General features: G+C 44.5%; 1 protein-coding gene across 1 annotated transcript in view; it reads left to right on the forward strand.

The window, feature by feature from the left end:
• Nucleotides 1-19,712, forward strand: part of SYNPO2L (synaptopodin 2 like) — a 30,217-nt gene that overhangs the window by 5,749 nt on the left and 4,756 nt on the right. The window contains exons 2-3 of the mRNA XM_057377050.1: nucleotides 5,611-5,762; nucleotides 8,011-8,657. Of these exons, the coding sequence (XP_057233033.1) occupies nucleotides 5,611-5,762; nucleotides 8,011-8,657 (799 nt within the window). The remainder of the gene's footprint in view (nucleotides 1-5,610; nucleotides 5,763-8,010; nucleotides 8,658-19,712) is intronic.

Consider the following 19,712-nt stretch of genomic DNA (forward strand, 5'->3'; position numbering starts at 1 on the left):
TATCCCCACATTTTCCTGTCTGTTTCTCTGCTGAAACTGTTTTTATGTGTCCTCTGCAAGAAGATATCCTTGCTGCCTGTTTGCTATGTCACTGCTCCCTGTGACACAAAGCCTGGCTGCTTGTCCCATTCTCCTTTGCTCATGTGACATTATTCCTGMTGGAGGTGCCAGTTCTAACCCAAATAGATCTGATGGCTTCCAGATTTGCAAGCACCTTCTCTTCYTCTCCCCTTTTCAGTGGGCAGGCTGTTCTTACCTGTTTTTGCAAATGTTTGCTGTCACACCTGAAAAAGCACTGCTGGTGGCCTAGTCTGTAGYAGTCACTAATGCTGGTTTTGGAGTGCCTCAAGCTGCTTTGGGAGTGCTCCTGGCTTTATTTTATGGCCTGTCRGTACTTAGGCAGGTGCTACACTTGGCTGCTAGTGAGAGAGGGAGCGCATGCTGTGGCACTGGTGGAACTTTCCAAGGATCTAAAAAATCTCTTGATGAGAAATTGGAGTAAAACCAAACATGCTACACCTATACCTGGTGCATTAAATGTATCTGGGACCATTCTCTGGCACTTATGCCAGCAGCTACAATGTGTAATGAAGCCCAGCAATTAGCATTTTCTATTTTGCCAAACAAAATGGCCACATGCCCACAAGCAGTGGCTCTGGGAATGGTCTGTTCTAGCTCCCAAACCATGCCTGGGAATTGTTCTGGACATCAATAGCTGGTCTGAACCAAAGATATGCCAAGGATCATTTCAACAGCTTAATGCCACAGTACTTGTGGTCCAKAGCTCAGGTTTATTCACTGATATTATTCAGCCTGCTACTGGCTAGAGCTACTGAATACATCTGTGGAGGCTGAGCCTGGTTTCGGATGTACATTCGTATCTACAAGATGACTACAAAGATGCTGTGAGGCACAGGAAGGGCTTTGTATGAAGTGCCCTGGATCCTTCAGGTGAATGGGTTACTTCTCTAATCCGTACTTGTGGCTAATCCTGTCCTTGCTGCCATAGAACAATGGTGCTTACCTTCCTCAGACTATTGCTGAGAGGCTGTCTTTGGGTTAGTGAGTGCTATCTTTTGAGGCAGTAACYCACTCTTGCAATATTGTGAATGCTGTGTCCAATATGTTTTTGCAAACAAAAGTGATCCTCAGTCTATCAAAATAATAGTAAGTATGTCTTCTTCTAATTTGCCCTCTCTCAGCATAAATACTATGGAGGCATATTTTACTTAAGACCACTGCTGTTCAACCATTAGTAGTAGAGATGCAATCAGAAAGTGAAAGGGCATTGGATGGAACGATGAATTGTATTCAGTATACAGCACTGACTTGGATTKAGTTTGCTAGGTTTCTGTTGGAAAGATTGTAGGAGATTAGGGGCAACTGATAATGTAATTTGTCTTCCTACCTTATGGGCTGAGCTCTCTCAGTGAGAGGAAGTGGGAGGTGGCTTGGGGAGGCAAGGCGAGAGATGGATGACAAGAACCTGCACTGCAAACCACATCTATTTACCCACAGCTTATTTCTTTACGAAGAAACAGTGCTGGCCAGCAGGGAGAGTGGTTGCTAAGTTTCAGGACAGGTTTTCTGGGCTGTACTCAGGCAAGATGTGAAGCCACTGAGTTACTATCAGGATTACTCTATTCTTAGCATCCCAGCATGTGTTCAGGCCCCACATACCACTATCTAAATTTAGTCCCTACTRAAAGACAGATGCTGCCAAGTTGCATCTGACCCCCTCCTCTCTTGCATTCTGTTCCTGAAAGCTAGGTTGAATTCCTCAAGACAGGTCCAATAGTCAGCATGTCCTTTTGTCTGCCAAGGAAACTTGTACTGTACTATTAAAGTCTGATCTCAACCCTGGCCTTCCTGGCCWCTCCTAGCCCTGACCTTCCTTTTAACACCTTTTCTTATTCCTTTCCTCTTCATTTGTTGCCTTACCCTTTTCCCATTTTTATCTCAGCTGCCTCTGTCCTTTCCATTCTGTCTGATTGAACATAATCAGTGGGAGGAAGGAAAAATAATGAAAGAAAACGTGTGTGTATGTGCATGTACCTAGGTGCTGCAGACACCCAAACCTCTCTGACAAGAGCTCTTTTGTTGCTACAGAACTTCTGCTGAGAGGGCAGGGAGATGGACAATTTTCTGCGTGTGTTCCAGTTTTTCACACTGATTTGTATTTCCAGTAACAAAAATCCATAAGAYTCTGAAATTGGGATTTCCTAAATCCATCTGAAATCCGTTTCTCCCATGAGTTAAAGTATGCCATGGGGGAGTGTGTCCACTAAGGCATGGGATGGAAAGTGTAACAGTCAGTTACAAGAGACTCACWGAATTTATGGGGCCCCACACACAAAAGCAGAGGCCAGTCCTCACCAGTATGTGCTATAAGGTCGGCCAGTGCAATCCTCCAGGGCCAGGCTGGAGCTTGCCCTGACCACTTTAATATTACACTCTGCCAGTGCTGCTTCTCATTTGCACGAGAAAGCTCTCCAGATAAGTGTTACAGGGAGCAGAGAGGTTTTCTCTTTGAAATGCCACTTTTTCCAACTTTCCCCATCTCTTCAGAGCAGCTGTTGAATGACACTTTCCAACCTGTCTGCAGCTTAAACAGAAGCTCCCTTAGTGACACTTCATGTGACTCACTGTGTGCCCAGGAGAGGGCATCTTTTGGACACGAGGAGCAAGTGGCTGAGCCTGAGGGCAGCCTAACCTTCAGGATGGGCAGGGAGCCTGGATTTTGGACTGGGCAGCCRCCCTGGCCTGGGGCTTTAAAGGCTCAGTGCTTCCCTTGCTGTWCTCAAGACGTGCAGGCTATGGGTTGTCCTTAAAGTCTCTACAGCACAGAGCTGGCAGTCAGATAAAAACTGTCAGGCTTGTGTTGGTCTCTGTCCAGAGGCTCTGCAGCCGCCAGCACCCTGCACCCTGCTGTGGATTAGTCCTGTCCCATCCTTCTTTGCACAATCCTCTTCTCTGTTTAACCCCTTTGCCTTYCTCCCTGGCAAATGCAGTGGGGTAGGGGTTTGGCATAAAAATAAAACTACGGATAGTTCATTTCCCTCTGATCTCAGGAAGCAAATTCACAAACTTCCAGGGAGGATTTATATCTTGCGGGAGACTGAGCCAGAAACATGCCATTTTCAGACTCTATAGGTCTCTTCCTGCACCGGAAGAGACCTGCTCCTGTTTTCCCAGAAAGGAATAGAGGCATGCAAAAGTCCCTCCTGGATTATAGAGCACTGAAGTACCAAGAGTTACTTTAGTGTGTGGGCTTTATGTCACTCCGGTAAAATTTGAGCACAGACCAAGCCAGACCCCAGCATCCTCACAAACCATGAGAAAAATGCATTGCCTGCTCATGATTATTAGCCTGCATGGACTGCCTGCATCCCATCAGCTTTCTCTGATATAAAGGTACCAGCAGCAGCAGCAGGCAGTGTTGGGAGCACAGCCTGATCCTCTCTGCCTGGGAATCCCAAATGGTTGCCTGCAGAGACTTGCAGTACTGAGGGATAAGAGAATTGCAGAAAGCTTACTGTCGCTGCTCTGGCTGGTCACCAGCCTACATCCAATTGGTTTGAGTGAGCAGGGAGGAATACCATGGGATGTGAGGAATGCTCTGAACACCTGCTGACAGCCTTTAAGCCCCAGTCCCCTCGCTCCACAACTGGGAGAGATACTCAGCAAGTATGTTCCCATCCAGTACTAAGCACCAAGCACTTGGCAATGGAGCAGCAGTTGGTCTTTTGGGGAATTCCAGGAGAATCTCCTTTTAACCTCTTTTGAACTTCCTAACTCTTTTCATAGCTGCTATGTCAGTAGGCAGCACTGGAAGATATGTCTGCTATCTCTTCTCAGTTAACAGCTGCATCTGGAGGAAGCATCAGGAAGCAGCAKTTATACTGTAACAGCAGAAAAGTGGCTCTTCAGCAGTAGTTCATGACAGACCTACACATGAGAATTCCAGGCTTATATTAACAAGGAGAGAGATAAAGGGCTAAAATGACAGAGGCTGATGGATGTGGCAGCTGGGATGAGCCAGTCCCTATTTTAAGCATGCAGGCAAGATTTGGGGTCAAGTTGGAAAGGCTACAGAGTGATAGAAGTGCCAGTGAACTCAAAAACAACTTCAAGCATAGCCYTCTTTCCATCTTCTTTACCAACACCTCTCAGTCCTGCTGACAGGCTGACCTGGGAGGAGTGTTGCTCTTGTCTGCTCCATGCAGGCTGGCAGGGTCGAGCCCAGGGCACTTACACACCCCATGGGTGCAGAGGGCCTGGGCCCTGACACAAGCCAGCCATCCATGGGTCCTCTTTATGGCTCCAGCTCTCTCCTCTCCTGCTCCCGCAAGAACAATGACAGGACAGCAATCCTCCCACATCCACTCCTCTTTCCTGAAGCTGCCATGGGAATGTGGGCAAAGTAGCTTGTGGGATGTTATAGCTGAGTCTGGTGTCTTGAGCAGCAAGGCTGTGTGATATGGGAGAAGGTGTCCTGATGGGTATTACCCCTCTGCAGGGATCTGACAGTTTGTTCACTGCACCCTCTGTTAAACAGCTCTGCACTAATTTGTCTTCCACTTAACTGCAAGATCTGAAGAAATAGTCTAGAAGAATCTACAAATCTAGTGTAATAGTAACTTGGTCCTGACTTGCTCTGACCCAGTGTTTTTACCTGCCTATTCCTTTATGTGAAAATGAGTACATTATGAGTGCCAAACTGTCCTACAAGATTTTCCCTATTGCTTGCCTATATGGGAGAGGTGTGTGGGTTTTGGCTGAGTGGGCATTTGGTTTGCTTGCTTGCTTGCCCTAGCAGAARGGCTAGGCTGGGCTGTTAAGAAGTTTAACTGATGGACGATGGAATGAAAGGGAGAGGAAACACTTAATGCAAGATGGCCATGAGAGGCTGGATCTAGGAGCTAGCCTGGAACTAGAAACTCTGACTCCATTCTCAGATATAGCAATGCATATCCTGCACAGCTCCTGTTAAGGCTAAAGATTTATTCCAAGTTCACTCTTGTGTAACAGGACACCATATGGCCTGATGCACATGTCTAGAAATACACTGACCAAAGCCACTGGAGCAGGAATGCTTGACAACAGAATGTGCCTTGGAACCACCACCTCTCCCCAGCGTCAGCTTCCCTGAGGATGGTACTTGCAGAGGCTCTGCATGAGTCAGGGACCATACCAAGGAAGTACAGTAGGGGCATGCAGAAGGACACATGGTCATGTACAGGCATAGTCTGTTCCCTCTCTGAAATACAGACTCCTTAAGCAACTTAGCAGACAGGGAACAAGAGAAGAAGAACATGTAGATATTCTTGAGTCTTTCATCTGCACTAAAGAACTTGAACTGGGCTGGTGATTAGCTCAGGCCTATGCACAGCAGAGCAGTTCTTGGAATTAGCAGGAATACATTGACCAAAAGGCACAGCCAGGGCTTATCGAAGAGGATTAATGTTCCACCCTGGCAGCACAGTAGTCTTAGACCTTACTTTATTCTGTGAGAAATGGAGCAATAGGAGGGCCAGCAAGAGACAAGCAACTGAACTAAACAGCTGCAGTTCTTTCCCTTCATCCCTATCCTCTCTCCTGCTTTTCCAGATTCGAAAGAGAAGCAAAGCATGCCGCGGAGGCCTGTGGGAAAATGATGTTCTAGTGTCTATCAATGGGAAGTCATGTGCTGGCCTGTCCCACGCTAATGCCATGCAGATCATCGATTCCTCCAACGGCATGCTCAACATCCGAGTGAAAAGGTAACCTGCTCCCAAGTGCCAGTGCTGTGCCAGTGCACACAGTAGCGTGGTTTAATCCAGCACAGCAGCTATCCACATCCACCAGAAAGGAGGCAGGAAGGAAGCCTTTGGTTTCACCATACTGCAGGGTGTAGTAGGAGCACTTACTCATGACCTAAGATGGCTAACATGTGGCCATCTCAATGTTTTGCCCTGTGTCTGTGCTGGCYCTGGGGCTGAACTGAGCCCAGACATCCCTGTCCCTCCAGCTGAAGGGAAATGTTTGAAGTATGAAGGCTATGCTGCAAAGAATGAGCTRTTTAGTAACCAAGAAAGCCATGGGGCCAGTTCAGCTCAGCAAGTAACAAGACACTTGGGTTCATTTTGCGTAAGTAACTGTTYTGTAGAAACTGATTTGACTACATAGTGAATAGTTAAGACAAGATTACCCAAGTATTTATTACAGTGGGCTGTTGTAGTCCTGCAGTCTGTACTGACTTCTAAGATTAGAGGTGTGTGGCTGAGCCCCCTTTTTATGGGAAGAAATATCTGCACCAGTCTCTCGTTCAGGAGAATATTGGAGATTAGGCTCAAATCTAAAGACAAAAAATAGTCYCAGTAATGTTCCTCATCCTCCCTGTGCTAAGTTAACCCAGTGCGTCAGTGCATGCTGGATGCAGCCCAGGCTATAAATGAATAATCCTATAAAGATGAAGGCAGCAAAGCTGTGTGAGGTCCCAGCTAGTCCACATTACTGCCTAAACAGAAATCACCCTCAAAAAATCAGGCCCTGGTGAAAAGGACTGGGAGATGTGATTTTCTGCAGTTCTGAAAGGATAGAGAGAGCACTGTGAGCAGTGGGGAGGGACAGCCACACTGGTTGTCATCTGTAAAGCAGGAGCAGAGGTGGGCAGTGCTCAGAGAAGGAAAGCCTGAACATGTAGGATCTTCASAGAAATGTCGGTGCCTTCTGATGTGCTCACTCTATACCCTAGCTGTGATTAAGTGGGATGAGTAAGTTCTATACAGGGTCCAGAACAGCTCCTGGACCTTTGCCAAGGTCTTATCTCACACCATTGGAGCCTATCTGCAGCCAACAGGTGCCAGGGCAAATTCTAATGGGTCAAAATCAGCACACTTTGAATTAACAAAATGAAAAAGACAGACTTCTCGCAGCCCTCTAGGACCCAACACTGGATGGTTTGGAAATAACAAAATGAACTTGGCTTCATTTTGAATACTGAAGAAATCATCAAATCCTGCTTTCTTGATCACATGTCTATTACCACTTCATATTTACATTTCCAGAGAAAACACCAATCATTCCTGGCCAGAAAGGGGAGGTAGCTGGAGATYCTGGAGTATGTATTTCAGAAAAAGAGGAAGGGAGAGACACTGACAGTGCAGAACAAGAGAAACTGGTTTACAAGTAGTTGTGCTTTTCAGTTACCTGGTTGGGTTTTTAAAGGAGAGGAGGGACTGTTCTGTTTTTCATCCTTCCAGATGTCTTAGAGGCTTGAAGCTGCTACGTCTAAGCCAAAGGCAAATGCCACCATGGATTGAGCTGGCCAGCATGACTGCACATGGTTTTCAAAACCCAGGCAYTTGTAGATAGCTTGTAAAGCAGTTCCACTTAACACTACAGTGTTATCTATCCTACCATCGTATACTAGAGTGCTATCCCAAAAACCACTTGGGCCTTTATATCCTAGTACTTGCTGTTTACTCTCAAGTAGAGATCAAGGCCAACGAATATCACTGACTTCTTCAGAGCTCAGTCTGAACTAAAGCAGTTTGGGGGTGCCAGGATGTGCAGAGCTGACACAGCTCCACGGTGCAGTCTCAGCTGCAGGAGCAGCTGGAGTGCAGTGTGATAGCTCAGCACCAGCTGTTCTCTGCTGACAGCCCACTGCCTGAGGGGTAGGTCTCACTGTCCTGGGGAATGCTTGCTATGCAGGAATTCATCTCTCCAGGAGAAATGCTTGAGGAGCTGATTAAGCTCAATAGATTTTTTATGGTCTTAGGGCATTCTGATTTTTGAGTGTTTAACACCTGGTTTCCATAGAGTTGTGAAGCAGAAAATGAGAATGAGCATGTGTAGCTGATGTAGAGATGAGTCTGTCCTTGGTGTCTACACTTCAGCTGTCTGTACTGCCTGAAGGACATCTGTAACACCATCTCAATCTACAGCCCTCTCTCAGGTCAGGGTTTCCTTCCAGTTTAGTCACACAAACCAAACCTCACTCACCCCTTTTCCTTCTCCCCACAGGATAGTTGGTGGGGACCAGACTGGCCCATGGCTCCAGCGTTCCCCTTCTCCAGGGCAGCGAGTGCTCTCTCCACCATCCCTGCTCAGCCCTCCRGCACAGATGCTCAGCTCTGAACCAGCAGGAGCCCCAGCCACCGCACAGCCCTCACAGCCACGGAGGTCACAGAGGCACTTGGAGAGCCTTACGTCCCCACCAGACAGTGAGGCCTACTATGGTGAGACAGACAGTGATGCTGACAACGTGGCGCATGAGAAACACCGCCGAGCTCGCAAGAAGAGCCCGCGGTCCCCACCTGACAGCAGGGCGGATGCACCCCAGGACGAGGTGTCCCTGTCTGAACAGAGTGGCTATGAGAGCATGCCTGAGGCTGCTGTGCAGGGAGGAGCAGAGCTGGCCAGCTCCAGCGGGGTGGCCAAGAGGGAGATTGTCTGCCTGCCTGGCAGTCGCACAGAGACTCCATTCTCAGACAGCGAGGGACAGCTGCGGCCACCGTCAGCAGAGGGACGGGAGCCTTCTCCAGAGGCGATGCTCCTGCCCCATTCCACCAAGGCTATCCAAGGCCAGCTCATCCCCATGGTGGGGCCAGTGGAACATCCCATTGATGAAGACCTAACCACCACATATGCAGAGAAAGCCAAGCAGGCCAGTAAGTCCTCTAAACTGCCCTTCACCCATGCCTTTTTCTTGTGCTGGAACTCCTTCCAAAAGCCTGATTCCTGCAAATGTCAGGTGGGTTAACTCCACTGGCTTGCAAAGGATCAGAGTCTCATCAGAYCTGCAGAGACTGAGGCTTCCTCCCACAGCTTTGGCACTGAGGTCTACCTCACCTAAGACATCTCAAGAACAGATAAGAGAAAGGCTCTGGGGTCTGGGGTCTGTGAGTCACTCATAGAGGCTGCAGCCATATAACCAGCTATGCTCTAGCACCTCTGTGTGCTGGAAAAAGGATGGAGGTCATTGGTTTCTTCAACACTTTGCGCTAAGAAGGCTCAGGTGACATGATGGTGTCAGGAAAGAACTTGGAGGTTAAATTTCTCTAGCTTTCTAGAGATCTTACGGAAGCTCAGTTTGTTTCTTAGCTACCTGTGTGTCAAGCACAGGACACTTCATTTCAAGAGGTTCCAAGGAGTCCTCTGTTCAGTTCAGCTCTTCATGGGCACAGAGGCCTGCAGTATTACACAGTTAAGGATTGATGAGAGAGAATTTGCAGACAGCATAGCTGTAAAAGTCTTGTCAGTAACTGATTTATTTCTCTCACCCTGTCCAGCTCAGGAAGGGACTCTTCTACATCAACTTTCCCTGCAGGCACTCACTCCAGCAAGGGTGCTCATGACTGGCAGTAGCTGGTGAGTTCAGGTAGAATTTATAACTTTTTAGGTGTTGGCAGTGGATAGTTGCCAGCAAAGACAAGCAGGRGCTGGTAAATCAGCTCTTGAAACAGTTCCTTGTAGTGCAATCCCTGATAGTCAAGACCTTTCCACACGGAGTAAAGCTCTGAAAAATGTAGTGTCATGTATGGGGGATGGACCTGAAGTGACCTTAATTGTGAATATCTTTCCTGGTTTCTGCTACACAGAGTATTTCAAACCCAAACATGAAGGCAGAACAAGATGTTATCTGATTTCACACTTGTGACCTATCTAGTAACACTAAAAACAAGGTAATCATCGACTTTCTTTCATATATGTACCTCAGTGTGTAGAAGGAYAGACTAAGTCACACTTCTCTGAGCCTAGAAATAAAGCAGGTTTTAAAAAAGTGATTTAAGTGAGGGACAGAATGAGAAACACAGACACAGAAAAGTTACTCGACCAAATCAGAAAGAAACCATGTGCATTCCAACTTCTGATCCTCTGCTTCAAATGCTGGACTTTTACCCAGGCCAGATAATACTGCAAGGCAACTATTAAACTTCTCTTTTCTCTTTCCCTTGGGCTAAATATTTTTTATCTATTCTGCCTAAGGAGTGCTATAGAGGTAACTTTCAAATCTAGGCACTTCCATCAGACACAGCACTGTGCTGCTCTTTCCAGAGTTAAGAGGAGAAGTCCAGTTGGGTCCCTTATGTCTGGCTCTGCTGGGCAGTGCACCTGACCTGATGCCTTGTACTACTTCCCAGTCTTAAGCACTCATTTTCCTTAGGACAGGAAAGAAATCAGCAATTTCAGCCTCGCTGAAGATGAAGCTATTTTTTCCCCTTTGAATAATGTACAAGCATGAGGTGAATGTTGAGAAAGGCATGTTCAGCTGCTCCCTGCTACCTGATAGTCCTAGCAGTGGAAGAGCAATTGCTTTACATCAAGACTTATTTCCATGGACAGCATCAGTACAGAGGGATCTCAGGATAGCTATGTATTTAATTCAAAGCATTTCTGATGGCAAAGTAATACCCCATGGCAGGAGGTGATGCAATAATATTGCCAGCTACAGTTAGGGTTCCCTGAAGCACTGCAGACTGAGGTAATATTTTATTCTCTTACTACTCCTTCACTGCTCACCCTCTTTTTGGTTTATGTTTGGCCATGGGCATCCTTATGTAGGAGTTACTCGGCCACAGATGGTAATTCATATGGTCTTTTCTTGGGTTAGAGATCCTGTCAATAAATGAGAAGACAAAACTACACCCTGATCATGCTGGAGCACAGCAGCAATTAAAACAGAAGTCAAGTTCAGCAGCCAGTGACTCTATGGAGGAAGGAAGCAAGTAAGGAAGAAGGATGGAAGGTGTTCTTTATGTGGTGAACAGAACTATGGAACACCTATTCCTGGAATAAACACCATTATGAATGCAGGAGGATGTGGGACTGCTGAGGTGCACTGCAGAGAGGTTATGGGCTGGCACGGGAGGCACGTGGTAGAGAATCTCTTGCCGGAAAGATGCAGCCTTGGTGAGGATGTTTGGGCTAACATTGCCCCAGCTCCTATAGCTGCACTACGCTCCAATGGAGACAGCAGCATTTAAAGCTCTGTTCCTCTGCCTTTCCTTAGCAATATCCACAGCAGAGTAGGCCACTCTGGGACATGGACACTCCTGGGTTTTGCTAAACAGGAATGCAAAATCATGGTTTAGAAGTCAGGCAAGGTTTTAAAACCTGAGGTGGCTCCAGTAAGTGACTTGGACGATTCCCTCACCATTTTTCCTAGTTGTACCAGGATGGGCAGTCAGTCTTTATACTCTGATTGTTACTGGCAAATTTTCTCTTAATTTTCATCTGATGAACATTTCTCCAGTATATGTATTTTTTTTTTGCTCCACCAACTCCTGGAAAGTGCAACTGCTTTCCCTGCCTTTGCTTAGAGGATACAAATCACGTGGTAGTTGCTGGAAGTGACACTGCTGTTTGACACCTGCTTTGCATCGCAGTAACAGGGAGCAAATGGAGCTCCCTTATTTACACTAAGCAAGGCTTTGACTCCAGGAGCAGAACACAGTGTGGTGGCAAGTACCAACAACCCAAGATCAGGACTTGGCAGCAGTGGGGTGGAGCAAAATAGGCACAGGAAAATGGGCAGCAGCTGATGGTGCCACCTAATGATGCCCTGCATGTCATCAGCTGCCGAGATGTGCTTTTTCTTCCTTAGCAAAGATACAAGGCCTTAGAGCTCCTTAGAGAGCCAAGAGCCYCTGCAGTGAGGTTTGGGCCTCTCTCCTTCCAAAATTCATGCTCTATTTGCACATTGGTATTGGCTCATTTTTTTCAACCTGTGGGAGAAGCATGTACGTCATCCCATCTCTCCACAGCACACATGACTTGGACATGCCTGCTCAAAACCCACGCAGAGCATTACTGGTGCAGACTGCTGGAGTRCTGTGGGGAGCCACACATCACCCAATGCAGAGGAACTTGCCCTACAAGTAAAAAGACGTCCATCTGCATCATTACTCAGGGCATCCTGGTGTTTTGCTCAGTGGGGTAAGAACAGCCAGCAAACAGGAACTCTGCTGTGTTTTAAATAAACTATCGAACAGTCATGCCAACAGCCAATATTTTGCCTAATCTGTAGAAACAACAATATGAATTTGTTTCCTTCCCACTAAAAATGTAACTTGCTCTTTTTAGAGAGTTGATTAATCCCTGAAAAAACTGGGGATCATTAGGCCTTCAGTTTGTCATCATTGTAAAGGACCAAATGAAGTCCCTTCCTGAGATTATTTATGTGGCACTTAGACAGTGCAAAAGAAAAGGAAGAGATAACAAGAAGAAAATACACATTAAAAAATCGGAATCAGTTTCAGAAAGTTAACAGAAAGTGGGAGCTTGTGGCAGGGAGAATCAGACTGTAGTTGTCACAAGTAATCACAAGTGAGGTTTTTTGATTCCTCATAGGTCCTGCAGTGTCTTTCTCACCCCACCTTCAGAGGTTTGGGATCCATCTGTAGACAGGGTTGTTTCTTCTCAGCCACCTGTGGTCTCTGAGGTGCCCTGTATTTTCACTCSCATCCAAAATCATCTCACAGGACAAAGGGCTCCTCAGCCTTTCTCACAATTAGAATTACAAATTGTTAGCAGAGGATAGRCATACCAGGAGAGCAGTCTATTCCTAACTTTCTATCACACAGTGTCAGTGCAAGAAGTGCTTCAAAATATCTCAATTTAAACTTATCTGCTGGACTATTTTTAGTTCTTAGGATTCAAGAGCTTTTCCATGTATGGTAGAGGAAGGGAGGGAAAACTGGGTGGGGAAATTTCCTCCTCTGCTTTATAAGGGCCTGGCTGCCTGTGCAGAGTCATCAAAGTTACTACATTCCATATCAGAAAAGGAAATCCTTCTTGTTTAAAGCGGATGTACAGCAGCATCACTTGAAAAGATAGGATGCTTATAAATAAGTGGCCTATTCATCAGCGGGTCATAGAGATTACCTCTCCTAAGAGTGACTGCAGTCACATTTCTCTGCAGAGGGGGTGAGTGCAGCAAGCCATCTCCCAGCCTGTTACAGCTGGTATAGGCCACAGGAGCTGTGAACAAGATGAAGTACTTGAATGGCAATTTGAACTTATTGTGCCACATTTTCTACCTGGCTTTCAGCTTTGACAATTATATCTCTAATGATCACAGTTATGTGACTGTTAAACTAATTTACTGTTTTGTCATTCACTGCAGTCTAGGAGACCAAAAGATGTAGCATAATAGTCTACCACTACTACATCCTACATGCCTTAAAGTAAAATAAAAAAGCATTCTGCTCAGACCAGGAGATTAAAATTAATTGCCTGAACCATTGATCTTACAGGAAGTCTGTTCCTAGCAATGTGAAGCAATGCTGAATCACCCTTGGCCCTTGCTACTCAGTGAGCAGCCAGCCACTAGGAAAACAGGGACAACAGCTTCCATGGTTGAATCACAGATGAAGAGTATGATCTCACATCAGCATGCATCAAACTGGAAATTGTGTCCACTTGGGAAATCAGTTACATACACTGCTGTAGCAGTCTGGTTGTATGTTTTTAAGAATACCCCATGTCATAACTAACACTCAGCTTTGAATTTGCTGGCACTTGGAGGGTATTTATCAAAGACTACAGTGAGATGAACACTGGGTATCTAGAGCCCTCTTTCTCTACCTTTAGGCTTGCATATGAGCAGAAGTGATATTTTCAGGCTAATATATTAACTGGGCAGAAGACAGAGACTATAAACTACTGTTGTCTGTCTTGGTTAGTGTGGATGAATTTTTCCTCTTTTCTTGAATCATCTCAAAAATTAYCACAATTGGCCATCTTCCTAGGGTATTCTTACTGGAGACCTCCAGCACTGYTCCCTCAAACATCGCTCTTGTCCAGCATTTCAATGAGGATGTTGTGGGTTGCAGCACTGGAAGTAAGGCTGATAGAGCTCTGCTCTGCTCCACCTTCCACCTCACTTCAATCCYGCTGCCCAGAGCTTGACAGAGACGGATTTAGCTGAAAATGTGTTAGCTAAAGATAAATCGAGCTGCAGGTAGGGGAAAGATCTTTAGCATTTTCAGATGTATGGCGGAAAACTATGTGATCCTCAAAATGAAAAGGTATATATGCTCATTTGTCCACTTATTTCCACTATATAAGGTATAAATTGAAGCTTTTTTTTTGGGTAAACTATAAGTTACTCAGGCATTATTTCAATGTTATTATTGTCAGCACAGGGACTCTGACTCTGGGTCACAGTTCCTCAGATATGATCAGAGGTTGTTTATCATCCTGCTGCTGGTGAAGCAGTGTCAGAGTTCGCTTCCAAGTTCACACTCCCATAGTCCTTGCAGAGCCCCAGCTARTGATTTTTCAGACTATGTTGTCACATGTTAAGTTAACATAGCCTGTCCTTGCACGTGCACTTGTACTTCGATTTACGATATACAAGGCTGATAGAGAACAATGGGATAAAAGCGAAATTTTGCCAGTAGTTCAGATCACAAAGGTGATTAGAGCAATAATCACACTGAAACAACTATATATATAACCCCACAGACTGTCTTAACCAAGTAGTTTTAGATTCTAGCGTTTTGAGAGCAGAGTAGAAAGAATTTGTAATGCAAACAGGCAACAGGAATCCCTTTCCCTGTCCAGCTGTTTCCATCAGTTCTGAAAGTGATATGGGACAAGGCTGCTGACAAGGTTGGGACAAGTCTGCTCAGGGACAACAATGAAATTGTTTTGAGACGAAGTGATAGTGATGGATGAGGGAGAAGCATAAAAGGGTGAGGCATAAAGGGGCTTTGACAAGGAGTGATTAAACAACAGTCATTACCCAAGAGAAGTGAGAGAAAATGATAGCTAGGACAGAACAAACTGTCAACCTGGCAAATACTTGTTCTTCAGTTTYACTTAAATCCATCATAGGAACAGACATCAGTTTGTTGTGAAATATGTAAAGTTTTATGTCATCAGTGTATTTACCACTTAAGTAAGAATCTAGCTTCTTGTTGAAAGAAAGAGGAACAGAAGTGGGGGCGAGTAGGTTCAGCATATCTTGATACATTGAGTGTACTGAAAGGACAAGGCTGAGTCAGCTTCTCTATAGAGGTCAAATGTGAGGAATTAATGAAAACTGTATCAGAATGGTCCTCAGTCCTTRCCAAGTACCTTGGAATAATGAGAAGGGTCTCAGGGAAAAAGAACAAGAATATACCCTTCTAAAAGACATAGGCTCTGAGGAAAAGAAAAATAAAATCCTTTTGCTTCAATTACGTGAATGAAGTAGTTCTTTTGAGCATATTTGAAGAAAACAAAATTAACAGGAAAATCAACATAAACTAATAAAAAGTAGAAAGAGTCTTTGACCTACTCAGTAAGATAAGACTTCACAGCTGAAGTAATAATGTGAACACAGTATATATTGGCTTCTATAAGATACCTGATACAGTTCCACGTGACTTTTCCAATGGGAGAAATATGGATGAGGTAGGACTACCGTGAGGTGACCGCACAATTGGCTAAGAATAGAACAGAAAACACAACTATTAATGGTTCATGATGTCAGATGAGCTAACTGGCTAAGTTGGTAGTAATGTTTCACTGGGCTTCTGAATCTAACAGGACGACCTCTATATTTTCACCCATGGAGCTTTAAAAACTAACCTGTCAATCAGAGGTCCTCTCCACCTCAATGTTATATGACTGGCAAGGAGACAGATGATAAAAAAATCCCAGCCCTCTTCTCTTCTGTCAGTGGATCTTATCCTCTGGCTGCATCTAGACGGAGCAAGCAGTATGTGCTGTGGGGCACACCACAGCCTTGAAACTGCTATTATTCAAATCTGGAACCTAGCTGAGACACCTTGCATCTTCTCTCTGTTTTTTCTTCCCAGAGAARCCCAGGTGTGTGTGGGACAGAGAGGAGGGAGGGGGGTTACCTGGACTGAGGAGCTCAAAAGTTCCTGGGYACACATTATTGTCTTCCTATCTGCATTTTTAGATGCAAATTCCTGCTAGTGAAGCTTTGTGAATGTGGCTTGTTTCTCTTGGGTGTTGTACCTAGCAAGCAGTAACAGGAGATAGCAATAATACCATTTTCAATGGGTGGCCTGGGGATTCAGTGGCAATTGCTGTGTATTAATTGGCAAATGATCTAACACATGGAAGGTATTACAATTGCCTTGTGAAAGGCTAGATTTTTTAATGTAGTAAGAGCTTGAATAGTTGCAAAAAGGACTAAAGTTATCTGGTTAACAAGACTACATGGCAAGTGCTAGAGGACTAATCAAGCCCACATACTGAGATGGTGAGTATATACTTGTCTGTATTACTGATGTGGATGTTGGATGTATCGCAGGACAAAGATGATCCATCAGTGGTATCCTGCTGTCAGACATCAAGCAATTTTGTGAGCAGCAGAATTAGCAGATTCTGGCATCCTTTTCATTTATGTTTTGTATTTGATACCTCATTCTCTCATGTCTAGTAAATGCAAATCTGTCTGATGTCTGTCTCTCACATTCAAAATGAGAAAACATAATCTTTCTSTTGTGTGTGTTCTACAGTTTTTGATGCCTCATTAAGACTGCACTCAGACTTCACACTTCCTATGGTGGGGTTTCTCTCCTGTGTTGAGCCTCCTATTTCCATGTAAACTTATATCTTTGCGACTTCAGATACTTAAAATTAGCAAATGGTCTCAAAAGCTATTAGCATGAAATGGGTAAGATCAAAAGACATGCAATATTGACTGCATAAACCTTTCATAGGAAATTGGGCTAAAACTGCAAAAGACAGATTCACTAGTTCATTCAACAGGTGCTGTCCTGGCAAAAGTAAGTTCTCCTTTGGGAGAAAACTGTGTAGGGAATATCCAGGGCTCAAGCATGAGCTGTCAGCACAGAAAAACTGGCTGTGTGTGCTACCTTTTGCACTGAGGACACTTTTCTATCCAGCTCAGAAAGAAAGGCAAACTCTAACCACACTGAGGGAGATTTTTTTGAGTGAACAAACTATTCAAGTCTCCAGCAGGATACCGTGAGACTAAAATACCCATGCACAATGATGTCCCCACACCTTCTCTGCCTAACAGAGCTCTCCAACAGCAGCATGGCTAAGAATGGTCAAAATGTATAAAATTACTGGGCATGTTTCTTTCTCCTGGGCTGTCAATTCACCTTCAGGAAAGCCTGATTTCTRTTTTTCCAAAACCAGGAGATTGCAGTGGGGCAGTGCCTCACTGGCACTCTTAAAATTACTAGCCATTTAAGAAGAAACACTGGTTTGACAAGTATTTAACTATTTAACCTCAGATACGTGCTGAAGTGTTGCTGACTTGAGTAGGACTGTAGCTTCCTAAACTGGAGCTGAAGCCATATCTATGTTTTATATTATGCATAGGTTATGTGTTGGAAGAGTGCAAATATCCAAGAATGAGAAACATTTGCTATCCCAAGAGTTTTACCTTTACTTTGCAGTAAAAGAATATATACTCTGCTTAACTGTTTGCAATTTACATACTGATCAAAGCTTTAAAGGTTGAACCTTTCAACAGGGAAATACTTAGAAGGTCAATATAACCTATCCAAATCTTATTTTGAAAGGACTCCAGGTATGAAAAGTATGAGACGTCTATAGCCTCTAATGACATACTGAGATATTTGCAACATTAGCCATGGAAAAATGACCTTGTCTAACATAAATAGCTGGAAGAACAAAATTCTAGGTGACCTCATCTGAGAAAAGCAGTTGACTAGTAGCATTTCAGAGAGGAACAGGCTCTTTATCTCTGGATACAGCAGGGTGCTTATTTTCTATAGTAATGGCTTTTCTAGAATTTGACCTTGGTAATAAAATTTACCACTGTTTCCTAGTGAACATGAACAGTATCTAACATCAGGTAAGTCTGCTTGTTCAGCAGCTTACCTGGGCATAGATTAAAATGTTTTCTTTTAATAAGGCCCATTCTTGAAAAGATTTATATTTTTTACACTTCTCTTTACTGTAATTAGTAACAAAAGTAATTTCACTTCAGGGAAATGTAGTTAAATGAAGAAGAAAATCTTCTTTGCTTAATAGAGTTTTTTCCTTTTTGAGGATTTTTTCCAACAGAATTCAGTGTGTACATGAAATACGTGCTTTAGAACTTAACAAAAAAATTTCCATAGAAATTATTCATCACACCAATAGAATTTATGAGCATTTTACAATCCTTCCTTTTCCTGTTATCTATTCCATTTGTATGTTCTAAAGACAGAGCTGTACTTTCATTCCAATAGTATGTATCACGATTACAAGATTTCCCCAAAGAGACTATATCCCTATACATGTAAATATTCTTCAAAGAAGACACTGAACCACTTTCATTGCTCTTGCTCTAAGAGCCTCTGCATGAGACATGACACGTCTCTCTACAGCAGTGTTGCCTTGTGGGAGTTGTCTTCTTGGTGTGCAGCAATGGCTACTGGATTTCAGGAGACATGGCCAGACCTTCATTTTTCCAGACCCTCTAACACTGGAGATGGTCTGACAAAGCTACAAGAGTTGCTGAGGCTGGGGCTGCTGGGAGGGAGATTTATGGGACAGTGTCCTTGGCCACTGCTCTGGGATTGTCTCACAGGAGCTATTGCCTGAATACAGAAAGGAGCAGTAAGACAGGAGCTGGACAAAGTGTGAAGAGATGCTGAGCAGGCCACAGCTGCAGAGATTTGCAGATTCCCAGCACCATCCATTCCTTTCCTTCCCATCCTCCACAGTCCTCACTATCAGCATCTCATCCTTCAACACCTCTCAGTCTCCAGTCCTGGAGCTCTGAATGGTGCTGCCAAAACACCACTCCCTGGGTTCCAAACACCTCATCACCCTCCTTGGGCACAGCCATGCTTTCAGTGTAGGTATCAGCCTCTGCTGTTTTAATTCAACTAAACAACTTCACTGAAGGCATCCAGGGTCCTAATGCTCCTCTGTTAAATGTTCCTCAGTCTTGTACACAACAGAAACCTGAACCATGGACTGGTTCTCCTCAGACATGGAAGAAAATTGATATACACAGGAAATGAAAGCCTCTGCTCTCTCTTTTCTTTTTAATATTTACCTGGAGCTGRGTGCTCTCTGATGGTTTCAGGCATGGAAAGTTGTTTTCCTCCTGTTCAGTTTTCTTCTGCTTATCCATGTTGGACATGCACACTGCTTCAGTTTCATCTTTTTGAAGGGTTCTTTGGCGCAGAAATGCTGGATAGGAAGGCATTGGTAACACTGAAGTTTGCACCTTCCTAACCGGAGGCTTACACCACAGAAGCTGTGAGAATATATAGTATAGGTTCTTATTTTAAAATAGAGAAGTTTCTCCTCAGAGGGAGTACAGAGTGTAGGAAAGAATAAGGGTGCTTAAGTGCCAGGTGACAATGTCTGTCACACTGTTCAGTGATGAAGCTATGAAGACAGAAATAGTCAAAGTGACCTCATGGCTGTTGGCAGCAATGCCTAGGAGACAAAAGAGAGGCTTTAAAAGGCTTGTGGACTGATAGCAAAGAGCTTGGACATCTCAGAGTTTTGGTTCAGCTCCAGCAGGGAACTGCTTTACTCCTCTCTCACTGCTCTCTTTCTGTTTATGGGGAGTTGTGAATTAAACGGGCTTTGTGACATGCCCAGCTCTCCAGGTCTGGACTCTACCTTCTCAAGTTTGGATCAGCCTTATGCAGGTACAAATGCCTCCTTTTCTTTTCTTTTCTTTTCTTTTCTTTTCTTTTCTTTTCTTTTCTTTTCTTTTCTTTTCTTTTCTTTTCTTTTCTTTTCTTTTCTTTTCTTTT

The sequence above is a fragment of the Malurus melanocephalus genome, unplaced genomic scaffold, assembly GCF_030028575.1.
Source record: "Malurus melanocephalus ecotype Western Australia unplaced genomic scaffold, MMel_1.1 scaffold_299, whole genome shotgun sequence".
Taxonomy (NCBI): domain Eukaryota; kingdom Metazoa; phylum Chordata; class Aves; order Passeriformes; family Maluridae; genus Malurus; species Malurus melanocephalus.